Below are 20,124 nucleotides of genomic sequence, written 5' to 3' on the forward strand. Positions count from 1 at the left end.
TTAAAGCATTAAATTGCAGATCATAGTAAAGAAAAAAACAACAACATGAGGCAGACTCACTGCACATTCTGTAGGGCTCTTCTCAGCACCAATTGAGAGACATCCAGAAACAATGAACTGTGTGGAAAGAAGGAAAGTAATAAACATTCACATCTCAATTAAGAGAACATCCCGTACAACCTTCACTAGATAATCTCTCGTGGTGGTAGAAATGGAGAGGAAGATTGGTACCATGAAATGCTTTGTCAAGAGAGCTATCTGTAAACTAAGCAGTGGGATATAACCCAGTGTCTGTCCTGGAAGTCAAACATTTAGTCAAGGATGGGAGACAAGGGGCCCTTCTGCTAATAATTCATCTGAATCCACAGTAAAAACACTTAGCTTTAATCTGACACAACAGGGAGGAAAAGACAGACAAAGAAAGGAAAGGAAATAATATCTGCCATAAAAATAGGATAGAAAGGGAGGTATCAGTAAGAATAGGAGTGGGGAGAATCTTTCACTTTTGGCTCCTTTATTTATTTGTTTGTTTATGAAAATATATATGGCTGCCCAACTCATTGTCAGTAACTCTGGACTGTTTACAAAGATATTTGCTTATATACTTTCTATTAATATGCAAATCTCTATTAAAAATATTGTCCTATACTGATATCTGAGAAGTCTTATCTTTTCAGGCAAGTCAGTCTCATATCCATCTACATCGTTTGTCTGTCTGTTTGTTTGTCTATCTGTCTTTCGGTTTATCTGTCAATGTCTGCCTGCTTGCCTGCCTGCCTACCTACCTACCTACCTACCTACCTACCTACCTACCTACCTACCTACCTATCCATCCATCCATCCATCCATCTAGCTATCTAGCTATCTAGCTATCATCTATCTATTCTATCCCATCCCATCCCAGTCTTCCATCTTGTTCCACAACCTTGAAAAAAAGGTTGCTCCTGCTCTGTCTCTTGGTAGGCAGAAGTTAAGAGGTACTCTTTTGCCTTCAAATTATAGATTCTTTGCTTTGGAGCCATAGAACAGTACAGTCTGTGCTCAATTATGATTCATTTTAGGGCTGAGATGAAAGTATTTGCCATATTTGTATGTTTTATATTTAAAAGCCAGTTTCCCAACCTCCCTTGTCCTCATTTGCCAACATTGCACTTTAGCCCTTCTGGCTGTGGTAGCAAATCTAAATAGTTTAGTAAATAGGTTTATCAAAATTATGAAGAAAAAAATTTACTCAACATAAGCACATAGACCCTCACAACAAAAATTCAATGGCACTGAACAAATGAGGACATGAGTAGTGAGGACAAAAATGTGATTGTTGAGTGAGACCAATCTTTTTATCAATGATAATTTGTATTGATTTGTAGAGGAGATTCATTGCAGCCCTAGTCAGATAAGGAAAGTAAATGAATTTTGGGAAGTGATTTTGCTAATGTAGTTTTGGGTATTTCTCTATATGAGGCTTAAATAGTCTTTTGAGTTCTTCCCTTGCTACTTTTCATAAATACACAATTGTGATTGTCTGATTCAGAGTCAGCCCCTAGTCAGTTAATAAGCACCATAGCCATTTCCATTGTGGCACTGTGGGAAAGTAGAGTGCAGATCTGTAGGGAAGCCAATAGCTAGAGTCCTGTTGACCGAGGAGAGGGTCCAAGGTAAGGCATTTGGTACAGCCAGCATCAAACCAGCATTGTTGTTAGTTGCTGGAAAACAGGAGAGAGTCAGAGTTTTGATTTCAGACTTATGTCACATGCTCATTTAAGCAAACCACATCTTAAGCCTCATATAGGAATGTGACACAACAATACAGAAGAATGCTGGGAGGATACTAATGAAAAGTGAGCCAGGGTGATCAGACTGATAACTGGTTTCAGACATATGGAGCAATGAAGTTGTGTGAACAGAGACAACTACATAAACACAGGTGTAAGAATATGGACACCTCCGCAGGAAATTGATGGTGAAATTGTTCAGATGACAGTCACAGAACTGAACACGAGTCAGACTTAGCTTTGACAGTACCTCACATTGCTGCTTCACACACAAACAGAATTTGCTGGATGCAGTTCTCCTAAAGCTAGCAAAGAAATGCCTGGGTTTATGTATAATCTGTTAAAGATTGTACTTTCCAGATTTGTCTTATTATATGAAAGTGCCTTTGCTGTTAAGCATGAAGATATGAACATAGAGTTTACATTATAAAAACAAAGACTTAACCACAAAAAGGTTTAGACAAAACTTCCATGGTATATCTTCCTGTTCCCCACAAACACTATTCAATATTTATTTATTAGATTATTTCTATATCTTTCTATTGGCAAGTGTGCATCATTGTGTCCAAGTAGACTTTGCTGAGGTCTTTGGTCTTTTCTCTCTCTCTCTGATAATTATGCTTAGAGGACACTCAACTTATCTGCTACATCATCTAACCCAGTGTTTCTCAACCTTCACAACTTGAAAAAGTGTGGACTTCAACTCCCAGAATTCCCCAGCCAGCTAAGCCAGCTGGGGAATTCTAGGAGTTGAAGTCTACACTGCTTCAAGTTGAGAAGGTTAAGAAACACTGAATTCTAACCGATCCTTTCTCGGTTTTTCCCCATTCTCTCTCTACATCCAATGCATCAGGATATATAAGAGTGCAATTTATAATACAGTATGTAATAAAACAGAACAAAGAACAGAGCTTCATTTCTAGGTTGAAAAGGCACAAGAAAAATGAGGAAATAGTGAAAACAGTGAGGGAGAAGTGAAATAAGAAATGGATGCCAACAACAATGCAGATTTAGACACATCTAAGACTAAAAAAAGAAGTGTGTGTGTGTGTGTGTGTGTGTGTGTTGCAAGACAGGCTAGTTCCAAGCCATATACCAAATAAACATCTGGTAAGAGGACATTTTGCCACTTTCTGGATTGACTGGATTTTGTCCCCAAACAAAAGAGTCATTTTGTGAACAAAATAACCAGAAGACCCTCGTATGTGTTCATTAGCCCTTATCTTAAAACTGCTTATTTCAAATTGAATCTATCAAGATTTGTATTCCAACAATCAGAGCCAGTTAGAATGCCATACTGCAGGCTACTTCTGGCTGCCTGCAATTTGGCAGATTGAATCTCACCAGGCTCAGGGTTGACTCAGCCTTCCATCCTTCCAAGGTGGGTAAAATGAGGACTCAGATTGTTGGGGGCAATATGCTGACTCTGTAAACTGCTTAGAGAAGGCTGTAAAGCACTGTGAAATGGCATATAAATCTACGTTCTATAGCTATTATGTTTAGGAGGCATGATAATTGATAATACACAGCCCCTTAATGCAGTATTTTGCATTCTACATGAATGAAAAATAAATACACGAAAAAACAATCCAGGCTGAAAGAACAGCATGCTGAAACTTTTCCAGGATGGTTGTATAGTGACATCCCATTCATTGTAGAGAAGATGATTGGCACACCATTTTGCCCCAAAATTGCAGTAACAGAACCAAAAAGCTGTGCTAGACTTATATCTGAGCTGCAACTTATATCAGACAAATAGGTGCAGCAGAGAGCTCGCAGTTTTTGTATCTTTCTGCTGATATCCAATAATCACCTAGTTGGCGTTAAAGCTAATGTCCCATTAACCACAAATGTGTGAATTATCAAGGCCATGATTTTCTCAACTGAAACATACTGTACTGTAAGAAAAGGGATACTTCTAAATTGTGATTTGGAAAAATTACTGAGGACACCTTGGACCACAAGAAGAGTACCTAAACCATTCAGTATTAGATGAAGTTAAAGTAGACTGCCCATTGGAAGCATTAATAATGAAGCTAAAGCTTAGCTGTGTTGGGCATCTTATCCAAAGGTCATTGGAGAAGCCCCCTGTGCTTAGAAAAAGCTGGTTCACCAAAGACAAGATGACTGGATATCCTCTCAGGTGTTGCAAGTAAGAGATTACAAGAACTTAAAGAAACAACTATTAACAGACAATCATGGCAACATGATGCTTACCAGGTCAACAACAGTCAAAGCGACTGAATGAGGGAACAGCAACAGTGACAACTCAGATCCAGGCAACCCAGAGATGGTAGCTCTAAATCCCAATTATTTATTTCTTAGATTTATATTCTAGCTCTTCTCTAAGTGCTCAAGGCTTACAAAAACAGAGGGATTTCCCCTTTATTTTATGCCCACATCAGCAATCCTGTAAAGTGGATTGGGTTAAAGAGTGACTGACCCAAAGACATTCAATGTGGACCCAGAAATATTTCTAGCATGAATGAAGTTCCGTTCATCTTGCAAACCATATGTGACCAAGACCTTTCACTCTACTGAATTAAAGTGTTCTCCACACATCCTTGAGCCATCAGAAAAATATATTGGCTTCAGGTTTTTTCTCTCCAGGCTTTTTGCTCACCCCTGTCCTGCCTCTGTTGCCTCTGGTTCAGTTCACTGCCATCACCTGATTCCTCCTAAAAGTGAAAAAACCTTGTGGAATGTCCACACCTTGAACATTTTATGAGAATAAAGGAAATGACATTGTTTGAACAAAAGGAAACTAAGAATGACTTAGATGGATCTGTCATTCAGGCCTTTTTATGAGGCAAAGGGAACATAGAAGAAATAAGAACTTGCCAAGGTGTGTTTGCATCCAGATTTGGCAGAAGTGAAGAAAATACTCTCTGTAAGCTGAAAATGAAGTGTATGGGTTGATTAAATAATTAGATCTACGGGCTTAGCCATCCTCCTGTCTTCATCTTTCAGATCTCCCAAACTGGGAGTCAGTTGTCTCTGATCCCACAAAACACCATAGGACAGTGATGGCGAACCTATGGCACGCGTGCCACAGGTGGCACGTGGAGCCATTTGTCAGGGCACATGAGGCGCTGCCCTGTCAGCTGAGTTCATCCTTTTTTAAAGCCATTTTTCACCCTCCCCAGGCTCCAGAGCCTTTATAGGAGCCTGGGGAGGGCGAAAAGAACCTCCCCCGCCCCACCCCCCACGGAGGTCCTCCGGAGGCTTCATGTACTTCCCTGAAGCCTCCGGAGTGCAAAAAACCAGCCCTACGGGCAAACCGGAAGTTCAGGAATGGACTTCCGGTTTGGTCAGAGGGTCGTTTTGACTACTCCAGAGGCTTCAGGGAAGCGTCCTGAAGGTCCCTCAAGCCTTTGGAGCACTCAAAACAACCCTCCGAGCAAACCAGAAGTTACTTCCAGTTTGCTCGGAGGTTCATTTTGACTGCTCCAGAGGCTTCAGGGAAGCATCCTGAAGGTCCCTCAAGCCTCCGGAGGGCTTCTGGGGGGCGGGGGAGGCTGTTTTCACCCTTCCCAGGCTCCTATAAAGCCTCTGGAGCCTGGGGACGGCCAAAAAAGCATGCAAAAATGGGGGGTCGCGTCTGTAGTGCACGCATGCACACTGGGGGGTCGCGTGTTGCATTATGGGTGCGGCACACCTGCACACTACCCCCCTGCGCTCCCTCCATTTATGGCATGCGAGCCAAAAAAGGTTTGCCATCACTGCCATAGGATCAGAGAGCCTCTTTTTTGGAAGAGCTGCCTTCTCTCTTGATACTCCTTCCAACCTGAGCATGGACAATCTAAGCTCTTTAAACTTGCTAAGACTGCAACACTAAGCCCAAAGCAATGGCTGGCAGTGACAGGGGGGTTTGTCTGAGGCAGCTACAGTCTTCTTCCCATTTCATGGCACATTGCCCCTTCCATGGTTGAGTTGGTGAGTTCAGTGATAGATTTCAAAATTTTTTAGAACCACTTCTGTAGGTGTGGCCTGCTTTGTGGGAGTGGCTTGCTGGCCATGTGACTGAGTGGGAGTGACTTGGCAGTCATGTGACTGGGTGGGCCTGGCCAACTTGTAAAATGTGGTGAAACTCACTTAACAAGGCTCTTGTTTAGCACCCAAAATATTGGCTCAGAAACTCTGGCATTTGAAGCACGCAAGTCTTAAAGCTGTCAAGTTACAAGACCCTTGAAGCCCTAACCCTTTAGAAAAAAAAACCCAGGGGTGTTCAAACTTGACAGTTTTAAGACTTGTGGACTTCAACTCCCAGGATTCCTCCTGTGGAGTCATGTTGGCTCAGGAACTCTGGCATTGAAGCATGCAAGTCTTAAAGCTGTCAAGTTACAAGACCCTTGCAACCCTAACCCTTTAGGAAAAAAACTCCAGGGTGTTCAAACTTGACAGCTTTAAGACTTGTGGACTTCAACTCCCAGAATTCCTCCTCTCACTCTTCATCTTGATAATGTGCGGATGGGCGGGGGGAGGGAGCTGGAACCTGTTCTAAACAGCACTGTAGATTTGTGGAACCTCTTCTATAGAAGAGGTTAGAACTGGCAGGAACCCACTGCTGGGTGAGTTGGAGGGATCCTTCTGTCAAAACCTGATCTCTGAGATCAGGATTGATTTAGAGATGAAGTAAGTACAGGTGAGAGACAGATTTGTAAATTCTGGACTCTCAACAGAATAATCCATGGAAATAGTCCCTAGTCATATCAACCCCACACCTCAAGTAGTGGATGATTGCAAGGCTGATTCCAATCCTTGATTGGACCAATCAATTGGACCAGCACCAACTGTTTAATGAAGTGTACAGATTGTGCTTACAGGAAAATTGCCACAAAGTAGGCCATTTAAGAAGAAATGATATATTGTTAATACCAGTAATAATATTGATATTGATATCTCATCCATCATTTCACTCTGAATTTAAATAAAATGAATTTCAATACTTTCTCCAACGCTTTTTGGTGCATATTTGTCAGGTGAATTGAAAAACAAACTCTCAGAAGCTATAGAAAAGGGATCTGAGTTTTAAATCCCACCAAGGTTTCTTAACTCATGTTCTTCTGCTGTGTGAAAAAGCAGCAGTTTGACAATTTTGGCCCTTTTCCCAATAGCAGTGACCATGGTTGCAGGTTGCTATGGTGGCTGGGTTGGAGAAGCTGGAGAGCAATCAACACTGCTTAGAGACAGGAAGAGGATGCTGTACAGCTATGGAAAGGGAGGTGGGAGAAAACGCAGTGGGTGGTTTGACTTCAGAAGACAGAAGATATGAGAATCCTTGCCAATAGGAAAGCAGATTGCCTACAAGGGTTGCAAACCTTCAGTGATTCCAAGGAAAACACCAGCCTTGCTGCTATCACTAATAAAATGGAGCAGCTTACTCGGTTCCCAAAATAGATGATAGTGAGAGCAATGATGATGATTTGTTAGGTCTGCCCACTCCAGAAGACAGTACAGATTCACAACTGATCCCTAAGAGATACAAATGTATGTGTGTGGAAGAATATTTTAAGTGACAACCTTCTGGGAGGTGAAATAAGCCGTTCTTTTTTTTTTTTTAATTGCAATTTTGCAGATTGGGACCTGCCTTTTTGCCTCAGTTTAAAAAGGATATGAACAAGCTGGAGCAAGAGGAGAGAAGGGCTACCAAGATTGTGAAAGATATGGAAATCAAGTCCAAGAGGAATGGTTCTAGGAATATTGAGCTTGAGAAGCAACGTGATTACTGTTCTTCAAAGACTTGAAGGACCGTAGCATTGTAGAGGATTTAATTTCTGATTGTTCAGGAGGAAAAGACTAGAATCAATGGGATGAAACTTCAAAGATTTAGAGACAGATTAGAGATTCCAAAGAACTTCTTGACAGTAAAGAACTTCTTGACCGATCTACTGTATTTTTCAGAGTGCAAGATGCACCTTTTCCTCCCTAAAAGAGCGTGGAAATGTTGGTGCGTCTTATACACCAAATGCAGTCATTTTTGTCCTCCCGAAGCCCCGTGCCCGCATCCCATTTTTGCGAAAAACAGGCCATTTTTTTGCAAAAACAGAGGCGTTTTTGCCTTCCCCCAGCCCCCAGAAGCAGGCTTCAGCAGGGCTGGGGAAGGCAAAAATGTCCTAATTTTTGCAAAAAATTGCCCATTTTCTGCCTGTTTTTTTGCAGGAAGGACAAAAACTTTTTTTCTTCCTTACCGCTTTGAAATCTTGGTGCGTCTTATACACCAGTGCGTCTTATAGTCTGAAAAATATGGTAATTCTTCCCCTTCAGTGAAGGTTTTCAATTAGAGGCTGACTAGTCATCTATCAAGGGTGGTGTAGTATGCGGGGGTTGGGGTTGGGGGTTGGCTTGATGTCCACTTAGGTCCAGGGGTGGGTTCCTACCAGCAGACCAACTGGTTCACTTCACGCGCATGCACAGTTTAGCAAAAATTGAACGTTCACATTGCAAACAAGGAAAGGAGCAAGGAAAACAGCTGGGAAGTGGCAATTCAATTTGCCGCCACTGATCAGCTGGGCTTCGGAAGCAGAAATAAAGTTGAGGATAACCTGGGGGTGGCCGACCGGTCCCACTTTCACGCAAACAGAGAACCGGTTCATTCTCGGCTTGCAATCAGAGCTACCGGTTCGTCTGAACCAGTAGGAACCAACCACTGCTTAGGTCGCTTCCAACTCTATGGTTGTTTCATACATGCAGCAGATTGAAATTGCATTTTAAAGCAAATGATAAGCATGTAGTAGAAGAAAAACGGGATACATTCCTTTGGCATGAAACTGAATCCACATCCTAATGCTATTAAATCTCAGAGCAATGGTGTTTATATTTAGAATTTAAATCCCTTTCCTTTTTTTAATGAGAATAATACTGTGTTTCCCCCTCAAACTAACGATGCTTTTAACAAAATGGAAAAAAAAAAAGACATGTGGGCCAAAGTGAAAGAACTTCCTTTTTAGCAAGAACATGGTACTAATAGAATAAAAAAAAATTACAAACGAAAAATTTGGAGGCTTCAAATGGAAGAAAAGAAGGAAGGACATGCAACTCTCTAACATATTTTTTGATCAGAGAGGATAGTTTTCAGCAAGAGCTAATGATGACTCATGACGGATCAGACACTTTTGAAGAAATCATGCAGGCACCTGAAGGCTTGTTGCACAACATCAAAAGAAATCTCAAGCAAGGGCTGGTTTAGCTGGGAGGAAGCATGACTGAACTCATTGAGGAGGAAATGTATAGGTAGTCCTCGACTTACGATCACAGCGGAGCCCTTGAGTTGCTAAGTGAGGCATTGGTTAACTGAGTTTTTCCCCATTTTATGGCCTTTCTTGCCTCAGTTGTTAAAGTGAATCACTGCAGGTTGATAAGTTAGTAACTTGGTTATTAAGTGAATCTGGGTTCTCCATTGACTTTGCTTGTGAGAAGGTTGCAAAAAGGGATCACATGATCCCAGGACATAGCAAGGTCATAAATATGAACCAAGCATCTGAATTTTGATCCCATGGTCTTGGAAATGCTGCAAAGATTACAACTGCAAAAAACAGTCATAAATCACTTTTTTCAGCACTATTGTAACTTTGAACAGTCATTAAATGAACTGTTGTAAGTCGAGGAGTACCTGTTCTTCATCATAGAACTCGGGAACTATTTTGTCTTCATCAGCTCTTTCTGACCCAGGACTTCCCACCACCCTTCCTCCCTTCTTCTTCATATATAATCTCTGTCCCCTGCCCATCTGCTCTTCCAGCCTATCTGGAGGGAAAGGGGGTTTCTCTGGTCTGTGATACTCACGGATGCTCCTCCCAAGAAGGGAATCTCTCCAGATACAAAGAATGAGGTATATACACTGGGCAGGGTGCTGAGAATGATCCCAAAGCTAATGTGTATGAAGCCAGTCATGATCTGGATAGTCTGTGGGAACAATCAGGGTAATAACATTCGGCACTTGATGGATAAAATTCACACATGCACACACACACACACACACACACACACACACAAACTTTGAATGATTACACTGACTTCAAAGGGCTGGCACCAGAGGATCTCCTGTCCCATATGGCTACCACCTATTTTATTTTAAAGCAGTTTTTGCCATCCTGGAGATTTGGAGATGTGTAAGAGTTCATTTCACCTCTCCAACTCACCACAATTATAAGCTGGGTTGACAAAATCAGAAATGAGGAGGCAAGAAGCCACCTGGGAAAGCAAAGGGAAATCATCAAAGCCCTTAAAAAGCCAAAGTTGGAATATTTTGGACGTGTGATGCGACACCCAGAAAAATATGGCATCCTTCACTTAATTCTCCAGGGGAAGATTGAAGGCAAATGAGGTCCAGCAGAAGAAGAACATCATGTCTTCAAAACCTAAGGGACTGGTTTGGACAAAACTCAGCAGCACTTTTTCATGTGGCTGTTGACAAAAATAGGATTGCCAACATGATCGCCAATGTCCAATGAAGGATATGGCACAAGAAGAAGACGAACTCACCACAGCCAACTCACCACAGTCAACTTGCCATGGCCAACTCTCCATGGTCAACTTGCCACAGGACAACTTACACAGCCAATTCACCATACGACAACTCTCCCTGGGATAAGAGTTACACTAATATTGAAGAAACCATGGGATAGAATCATTAAAGAAAGGATGCCAAAGGAGGGACAAAATGAAATGTGAATGACAAAAATTAAAATATTAAAAAAAAAAATTAAATAATTAAATTGAATTGTTGAGCTGTCCTGCACTGAGTTGTCCCGTGACAAATTGGCCAGGGTGAGTTGTCATGGTGAGTTGGCCAATGCGGTCAGTTGTTCCATTCCACCCCTCTTCTACCGCTCAGTTCAGCCAAAAGTTTGTAAAGTTGCTCTGGAGCCTCTTTCCACTGATTAGGCACTTCTCTCTCTCTTCACCGCTGCCCTAAATTTTATGTTGCAGATTATCAGCTTCTAAGTAAGAGCTCCTAAAGATTAGTGAGAATAATTTATGACTGCTGGTGGAAAGAAATCCGGGGTTTATAAATCTGTTTAATTAACCATTCATTTTGGCAGCAACTAGTAGATGTCCCCTCCAAAGTTAGCCCCAGTCCTATTCACCTGCAAATCTCTTAAAATGAAGGGTTTTTTTTTCCAGCAGGCCTGGGAATCCCTTGGTCACAGGGACCCCCACAAGTTGGGTATACTATATGTGAGATTCTGATGCAGTCTCCCAAGATCTGTGCTTAATTCTTTTTTATAATTACTTACAACTGTTTTAATTGTTAGTCTTATTGCATGCCACCTTTGTGAGGTGGCAGCTACAGACAGTCCTGAGGCTACAACTATTTGTTCAATGATCTTTTAAAGTTATGACGGCACTGAAGGAATGATGACGCCAGTGGTACTGGTCATTGCAGCATCTCCCTGATTATGTGACAGAGCTTTACGATATTCCTGGCCACCTTCCTGACCAAGGAGAGATTCAACCTAGAAATAAGGAGGAACTTTCTGACAGTGAGAACAATCAACCAATGGAACAGAAGTTGCCTTCGGAGGTTGTGGGAGCTTCATTACTTGAGACTTTCAAGAAGAGATTGGAGCACCATTTGTCAGACATGGTGTAGGGTCTCATGCTTGAGCAGGTGGTTGGATTAGATGACCTATAAAATCCCTTCCAACTCTGTTAATCTGAATCTTTCTTTCGAGCAAAGTCAATGGGGAAGCTAGCAAGAAGTTGGAAGTCATGGTCACATGAGGTCCTCACATAATGACCTGGACAGTCCTCATTTAATGACAGCTGGACTGCTGGAATTGCCATCAGTAAGTGACGTGGTCATGTCACATCACAATTCATGCCTGAATTACTTAGTTATAGCAATTCTAGTCCCTATTGCCATCATAAGCCGAGGACTACCTGTATATAAATTTGAAAATAAATAACTAAATAATAAAATCCAGGTGACTCTGTGTCTGAGGTTTGGGAAAGGGGATGCTCATCAGCACAGAAGAGTTTGTAGAATGAATCAAACTTCTTCTAGGGCTCCCAGGGCTCTGGTCTCCTCATCATATGGTCCTTAGCTCAAACAAGGTCAGCTAGAGATCATAGAATGGTTTTACACGAGGTGTGCCTAACTGGTTATATTGGAGCCACCTAGTCTGCATGAAATAAGGAATTTATGGGAGCATTCTGGTGTTCCTATCTGCTTGGGGCCTACCTGTTGTTGCTTGATGGACCCTCTTCGGGTGCATCAGAGATGGTACAGTGCTGTGGATAAGGATCTGAATTGTGACAAGTAAAGATACGGTAGATCCTCTTCACACAGGGAGCAGCTTAGGCCTTTTTATTGGTTGCCTTAGATCAGGGGTGTCCAAACTTGGGAACTTTAAGACTTGTGGACTTCAACTCCCAGAATTCCCCAGCCAGCCATGCTGGCTGGGGAATTCTGGGAGTTGAAGTCCACAAGTCTTAATGTTCCCAAGTTTGGACACCCCTGCCTTAGATCAATCAATCGTAAGTAGGCCCTTCCTGACTTAAAGCTCCCATCTTCACTGTTCCCCAAGCAGTCAAGCAAAGTCATTGTCTGTGGTGAAGAAGGTTGCCATAGCGAATATAAGGACTGTGTTAAAATCCAGCTTTTCATTCAACCCAGATTTCACAAATACAGTATTTGTATTTTTGGGATATGGGGGATGGGAACAAATCCCCCTGCCCTCATATAGTACACCTGAAAAAAAACTTGTAATCTTTTCACTTTTTCGGTGGTGGGTTTCAAAAAGTTTTAGAATCTCTTCTGTAGGTGTGGCCTGCTTTGTGGGAGTGGATTGCCAGGCATGTGACTGGGTGGGAGTGGCTTGCCAGGCATGTGACTGGGTGGGAGTGGCTGGCAGTCATGTGACTGGGTGGGCATGGCCACTTGCAAAATGTGGTGAAACTCACTTAACAAGGCTCTTGCTTAGCAACCAAAATGTTGGCTCAGAAACTCTGGCAATTGAAGCACGCAAGTCTTAAAGCTGTCAAGTTACAAGACCTTTGCAACCCTAACCCTTTAGAAAAAAACCCCCAGGGGTGTTCAAACTTGACAGCTTTAAGACTTGTGGACGTCAACTCCCAGAATTCCTCCTCCAGTCATGTTGGCTCAGGAACTCTGGCATTTGAAGCACACAAATCTTAAAGCTGTCAAGTTACAAGACACTTGCAACCCTAGCCCTTTTAGAAAAAAAAACCCAGGGGTGTTCAAACTTGACAGCTTTAAACTTGTGGACTTCAACTCCCAGAATTCCTCCTCCAGTCATGTTGGCTCAGGAACTCTGGCATTGAAGCGTGCAAGTCCTAAAGCTGTCAAGTTACAAGACCCTTGCACCCCTAACCCTTTAGAAAAAACCCCTAGGAGTGTTCAAGCTTGACAGCTTTAAGACCTGTGGACTTCAACTCCCAGAATTCCTCCTCTCACTCTTCATCTTCATGATATGCAGATGGGCGGGGGGAGGGAGCTGGAACCGGTTCCAAACGGCACTGTAGATTTGTGGAACCTCTTCTATAGAAAAGGTTAGAACTGACAGGAATCCACCCCTGATTGGGAGTCATAACAAAATGGTGTAGCTAGTTGGAACTTCAACTAGAAGACTTTCCAAGAGCTGCTTTTTATTGCCACCTGGCCTATGTTGATTTGAGCACTCCTGTTTTTACTTTTAATCTCTTGACCATAATCAAAGATCTAGAGTGGACAAATACAGAAGAGTAATATAACAAGCCCTTGATTTACTGTAATTGGGGAGAGAATATCTGGTGTTTTCAAATGTAAGTTAAAACTCAAAGTATATCATTTGTGTCAATCTATGTCATTTTTACAACAACATCATTTTCATCACTCATAAATTGCCATAAATATTATCAAATTAAAATTTAATTTAATCCCCTTGATCAATTATTTTGGATGCAACAGCCTTGCCTGTTATTTCAGGAGATAACTGGATGGAAATGTTATTAGTTGCATTTAAACTTCATTACATAAGTTGAGAAATTCTGAATTATTCAATTGGAGCAAGTTTCATTGTAGTAAGGAAATACGTCTACTTGATTTTTATAATTTACTTCTCCTTATGAAGGAATTCCTAATATATTGCCTCTTTCTCTAGAAGTGTCCTTTCAGATACAAATGCTGAATATGAGTGTTTAAAATTCCATTTCTCACCTTTGGGTGGAAAATGAATTTTTATGGGAAATTAAGCAGGGGTTTGGTTTTCAAATTTTGTTTTGTCCTGCTATGGTGCAATTTTTGTTTCTTTGTTTGCTTATTGTGGATGAATGGATGGATGGACGGGGAGGGAGGGGAAGGGGAGAAGGAGAAGGAAAAGGAGAAGGGGAAGGAAGAAAGAGGGCAGAATTTTCAGAAGAGAATCCAATGTTTGGTTAGAAGCTATATACAGCAGATATTGTAGTGTTGCCAGATAGCCTGACAACGGTGTTTGGGTGGATTATAAGTGGGAAAATTTATTATTATCCTCATGGTAAAATGTGCAAAAGGTACTGGACTGGAGTCAGCAAACTCCAGACAATGAGTCTGGTAGCTTTGGGATTGCTTGATTAATTTTTCTAAGTTAAGAGATACTGATGCATCAGATGAGGTTGGCAGCTGTCTGGGAGAGCAAATGCCAGTCAGAGCAAATCAGTCAGAACACATCTAAAGTGGCAACATGCCATATGGATGTCTTTACAGAAGGCATTCTTTTGTCCAGGGCAAGCTGAAAGACCGGGAGAAACAGAAAGACAAAGGCATGGAATTGCTCATAAGTAGAGAGGACCTGGAATGGCAACTGTGCGGGAGAACAAGCCATCTGCTCGCTTCTTCCCCACTAGGCCTGATGTTTCTCCGTAAAATGATTATTGCTAAATGTGACTTTTGCCTATGCAGATCTAACTTCTGCTTTGTCTCTGCGTGGAACATTTTTTAAGGCAGAATATATGGTCCAAAAACAGATAGAATCTGCTATCAACAGATGCCCACCTGCATAACTGAAACCTAATGGGAAAAAATATTACGATAACCCTGATCAAAGTTTCTGAATTTTCTTTAAAAACCAACAACCCTATGATATTTATTGTCTCCTTTTGTTTTTTTGTTAATTATATAATCTGTATCCCTTATTTCTTTTGGAACATCATCTTCATTTTAATACTTTGGTGCACTGAAACAGAGAATAATGCAACTTCTGCAATTAGCTGGGAGGGGGAAAGTGAATATATAGTTCCTTCCATCTAAGCACAGCTTGAAAAACAGGGCAACATGCTGTTACTGCTTTTTTCAACCCGATCCATATATATATATATGGATCCAGAGGAATCTTACAGCCTATCTGATATTTCACAATCCCAGTCATCCCAGTTAAAAACTCTGTTGCCTTCAAAAAGGGACTTAGTGGTTGTGATCTGGGCAATCCCAAGAGAATACCAGATCTATTCTTAGAAAAGCACCTTTATGTGTTTCTATAGTAGCAAAAACGCATTGACTCAGTTGCAGGATTTCCCTTTGTAATGTAGCCAATTATTTATTCAGAATTTCTCCATGGCTGATACCCTTTAGAGAGTGCCTGGCGATTTCTGTACACATATGAATAGAGATGGGTTTATGCTCAAGCTTCAATCTTTAAATGTATTTTGTCTCTAGAAGAAAAAACCTTCTTACTGACTTACACAATGCAAGAGAATGCCGCAGCACTGGACAGGGCTACTTATGATGACAGGGCTCTTGAAGGACAGTTCTAAATGCTTTTATTTTCCCAAATTATTAATCACTGTGGGGGAGACATGGAAGAAAGATGGAGGGTGGTGGCAGGGAGAGGGTTAAGAGAATGCTATTTCTCTCCAGCTGCAAAAGAAAACATGTATCTTTTGGCTTAATTTATAGAAGCTGTCGCAGATTTGTACAAACCATGTCTTTATCCTTTGAAGATCAGTTTTTTTAAAAAAAATTAGAACTTACTAAATTCTAACTGCAACCTTTAAAAAAAGTAGGCTGAGCACTGGGTGGACAATATGGATTTAAAAAATAATAATCATCATCATCCCTGTGGGTATATGTAATCACAGATATAGGGACTCTGGGGTTAGTTTTCTGGGCAGTCCAGGATCAACCTAATCCTAGAAATGTTTCCCCAATTAGGACCCACGTAGCTGAACTTTGCCATTAACTTGAGGAAGCTTTAAATGGCATAGAAATTATGGGCATTTTTAATGGCTGGACTTAATATTTGATATTAAGAGCTAAACCGCCTCTAAACAAACAGGTTTCATTGATACAATACAACAATTCTCAGCTGTGAACACTGTCTCTGTCGACAGCTTTCACCTGCATTTTAATGGATTTTCTTCCTAGAGTGACATTATCCACTTCTCCTATATACTTAGGGCATTGACTTCAGCATTTAATCAGAAGAATGCTGCTGTCCCAAGTCAAACACTGAAGATAGTGCCCAGTCTTCACAAGAGAGAGCAATTCTGAAGTTGTCAGTCAGCCAGATCATTTATTACTCTCCTTGCTGGCACCAGACTTCAGTCCTACTGCTGGGAATATTTAGCACTGGAATATATACAAATATGCATATGTTGGCAGACGATCATTCTTAAAATGAACAAAGCGAGCTATTCTCAGAAAGGTGTTCTAGCCAAATTGGTCATTATTTTCCCTAAATGGGCACATGATTGGTTCCCAAGCTCTTTACATTGATTTAGTCTAAAGCTTTTCTCTGATTCCACCTCTTCCCAGCTACACCATCCACCCACCCCCATTCACACATACACACACGCACCAGAGAATCACACTGCTTAGCCTAAATCAAGAGAGCCGGTAACATGCAGGAGAAACCCATCCCCAACTCTTCTATCCCCCACCCCCAACCTTACCCAACCCAGCTCCCTACCCAGAGGGGGTTCTCCCAAGCTTCTGTCACTCACCCCCAGCACTCGGTTCTTCCCTTTAGGAATAGTTTCCACTGTGTACATCACAGTCCTTCTCCCCAGTCGGAAGTTCCCCATTCCCTGCATGGGAAACAGCTGGCGTGTGTGCTCCCAGGCCCTCGGGACCCTAGCAACTGAACCCTTCGCTGCATCAGCCAGATTGACTGAACATGGATAACAGCTCGCTGAGCCCGGCTGCTCAGCTCCAGCACACGCTGTCTCCCAGAGAAAGGGGGAGAGTGGTCTTATTGGCTTCTGTCAGCAATGATGTCACAGGCAGTCAGAGAGGCTGGAAGAGACTGAAGGGGGGGTAGGGAGGGGAAGATCTGGCTGGTAGGTAAAGCTGCCTTCTTCCTCAATTACCTTCTCAGCTGGCAGAGAGGCACCGCAGAGCCATGGGATTTACACAGAGTGGATTTCTGAGCAATCAGATTTGTGCTGTAATAGCCATTCATAGAGGTGTCTCTTTCACAAACAGAGGAGAAGGCAATTTTTTTAAAAGTGTCTGGGAACTGTCTTCTCTAGTCAGTAAAGAAAAGTTCCCCGAATCTTCTCCATGGTGGTGTTCTCTGGTGAAAATGCTGCTGATCGGTTTGGGTTTCATGCACACATTTCACACACACACCCAAGACATAACATCGGTATAGGTGATAGGCTGCTTTCCTCTTCCAGCACTCCCCACCTATTACATTTTATCAATAGGTTACTGATGGACTAAACCCAGAGACAGTCTGGTTCAAATGCATCTTCTGCCATGGAACAAGACTTCTTTGCAATATTTCCAATTTGCTTTTGGGAAGATTTCATCGGCACCTTCAAACTCCTGAGCTTAGTTATCTTCCTTTTGTGTTATTTGTCAAGATTGCTTTCTACTTGAAATGTACTGGAACAATGACCACAATGATTGGACTTTTCAGAAAGTGAATGAATGGCATCTCCTTCCCCACCATCCAGTCGGAGCTGAACAAGCTTCTTGGGTGAGAAGTGAAACGACTTCAAAGAAAAACCAAAAAGTCCAGTTGCCTCTTTAAAAAGCCACTTTGAGACAAGCATGACCTGGATGATTGAGAATCTCCATAGACATGGCGTCTCCTTGTTTATTGATAAACTGAAAACCAGCTCACTTGGTTGATATTCTGCAAGTAGCAGCAGACAATCATCTCCGGGGCTGTGAAAACCTATTTCACATATTCGCTCTGCAAGGAACCATTTGAACTTTTTCTCTTAATTTTAATTCACCCTTAAACTGAGAGATGTGGTGTAGAACCTACTGGAAACTTTAGCCCACCCTTTGCCCATGCAGTTTACCTTACAGCATGTGAGGATAAAATGCAGATTCCCATTAAACCATATTGAGTTCCTGGGAGAATGATGGAAGACAGAAAAATAGTTTTCCATATTTAAAGATGTGCCATGGATGTATACTGTGGTGGTGCATGGTTAGAATGCAGTATTGCAGGCTAACTCTGCACACTGCCAGGAGTTTGATCCTGACTGGCTCAAGGTTGATTCAGGTGGTTGAATAAAATTAGGACCCAGATTGTTGAGGGCAATATGCTAGCATTTGTAAACTGCTCTGAGTGCTGTAGAGCACAATGGAACAATATATAAAGCTAAATGTTAGTGCTATGTTATTGGGGGTGAGGGTGGTGGTTGAGAGTAAATGCTAGATGTTGCAACATCTTCATATGAATGCCATGACTTAAGTACTTACATCAGCTGTCAGGATATAAATATATGATGGAACATTGGCCGAATGGTGTCACCTCATGCATATCATTGTGCTGGCACCATTATAGGTAGTTGTAGATGCTACTGAGACGTATGTGCCTATTAATTTGGTATCAAATAAAATAATAAACTAGGAGCATACATCAGTGATACGGTTAAGATTCACGATATTTCTGAATTCAATATTTCCATGGCAACATCTAAAATAGTCGGGAACTCCCTTCCCACATACCCACACAGAAAAGAAAAGAGAACTGAATAAGCTGAAGCTGCTGAGTAGCAAGGACCCTTAAGTGTATAAAGTTCCAGAGATAAACATAGCCTTGTACTAGGGCTTTTATGATGACATTTCAGTGTACCCTAATGATGTGACTCATGGCCATCATGAATGTGTAAAGACTCCCTTGAGGTAGCCTCAATAACTGGTGTCTTAACAGAAGTGCTTGGCTAGGGTTTTTCCCCACCTCAGTGTTTTGCAACTGGCTTCTTCCAGAACTTATATGGAGTGAAGGGAGTTCCAGATCTAACCTGCAAGCCTAATATTTTCCAGTGATCTGTTTACCAAATCTGATTCTACTACGTTTTTCAAGATCAGCCCAGGTTAGTTATATGTTTGAAAACAGGGAGGAGAAAGAAACAAATTTAAGGTTGCAGGAACTGGGTATGTCTAGTTTAATGAAAAGAAGGACTAGGGGATACATGATAGCAGTGTTCCAATATCTCAGGGGTTGCCACAAAGAAGAGGGAGTCAAACTATTCTCCAAGGCACCTGAGGACAAGAACAAGAAGCAATGGGTGGAAACTAATCAAGGAGAGAAGCTACTTAGAAAAGAGGAGAAACTTCCTGACAGTTAGAACAATTAATCAGTGGAACAGCTTGCCTCCAGAAGTTGTGAATGCCCCAACACTGGAAGCCTTTAAGAAGATGTTGGATAGCCATTTGTCTGGAACGGTAGAGGGTTTCCTGCCTAGGCAGGCGGTTGGACTAGAAGGCCTCCAAGGTCCCTTCCAACTCTGCTATTGTATTATTATATTGTATTATTGTATTAAGGGTTGAGGAATTTGACACATACTGTAGTTTAACACAAACAGGTGCAATTTCCCTTTTGAGCAAATCATCTGTAGGGCCGGGTTTTAAATCTATTATAAGCTTAATTCCTCCTTTGATTCCAGAATTGAACAATTGCAGATAAGCTAAGTCACTCCACTAATTTCCATCCTGTGCATTACTAAACATTTGCTTTGGGCAGAGACAGGTTTTATTTATTCATGGAAGCCTCCATATAAGCCAGAGCACTGCGGTGTTCATGATCCATCTCTCATTAAGGCCTTTCAGTGTCATAGTCATCCTTGCAAAGTTTTCTTCTCAAAAGACATTCACCTGCATGGTTTGCAAGCCCAGGGATGTATAATGTAACGTATTGGAGAGGAGCTGTATGTTTTACATCCAAGAAAATCACTGGATCAATTCTGGCAATAATAAAAATACTAAGCTGCAGGTCATGAAGCCAGAATCCTTTAGGCTTTGATCCCTTGACAGCAATACTGCCTTACATTGTACCAATACAATACAATAGCAGAGTTGGAAGGGACCTTGGAGGTCTTCAAGTCCAACCCCCTGCCTAGGCAGGAAACCCTATACCATTTTAGACAAATGGCTATCCAACATCTTCTTAAAGACTTCCAGTGTTGGGGC

General features: G+C 41.7%; 1 protein-coding gene across 3 annotated transcripts in view; it reads right to left on the reverse strand.

Annotated features, from left to right (window-relative positions):
- The window catches only part of LOC309385086 (membrane-spanning 4-domains subfamily A member 12-like), a 28,588-nt gene extending 11,750 nt beyond the window's left edge, over positions 1–16,838 (reverse strand). For 2 of the 3 annotated variants that reach the window (XM_081939178.1, XM_081939176.1), the window contains exons 1-3: positions 16,695–16,838; positions 9,558–9,677; positions 61–117 (exon numbers count right to left, since the gene is read on the reverse strand). In XM_081939178.1, coding sequence (XP_081795304.1) covers positions 61–117; positions 9,558–9,677; positions 16,695–16,784 — 267 coding nt within the window. In that variant the 5' untranslated portion in view covers positions 16,785–16,838. The remainder of the gene's footprint in view (positions 1–60; positions 118–9,557; positions 9,678–16,694) is intronic. The other variant, XM_081939177.1, reaches the window with a different exon arrangement.
- Positions 16,839–20,124: the final 3,286 nt, after the last annotated feature.

Source organism: Natrix helvetica (assembly GCF_964273705.1).
Source record: "Natrix helvetica genome assembly, chromosome: 1".
NCBI lineage: Eukaryota > Metazoa > Chordata > Lepidosauria > Squamata > Natricidae > Natrix > Natrix helvetica.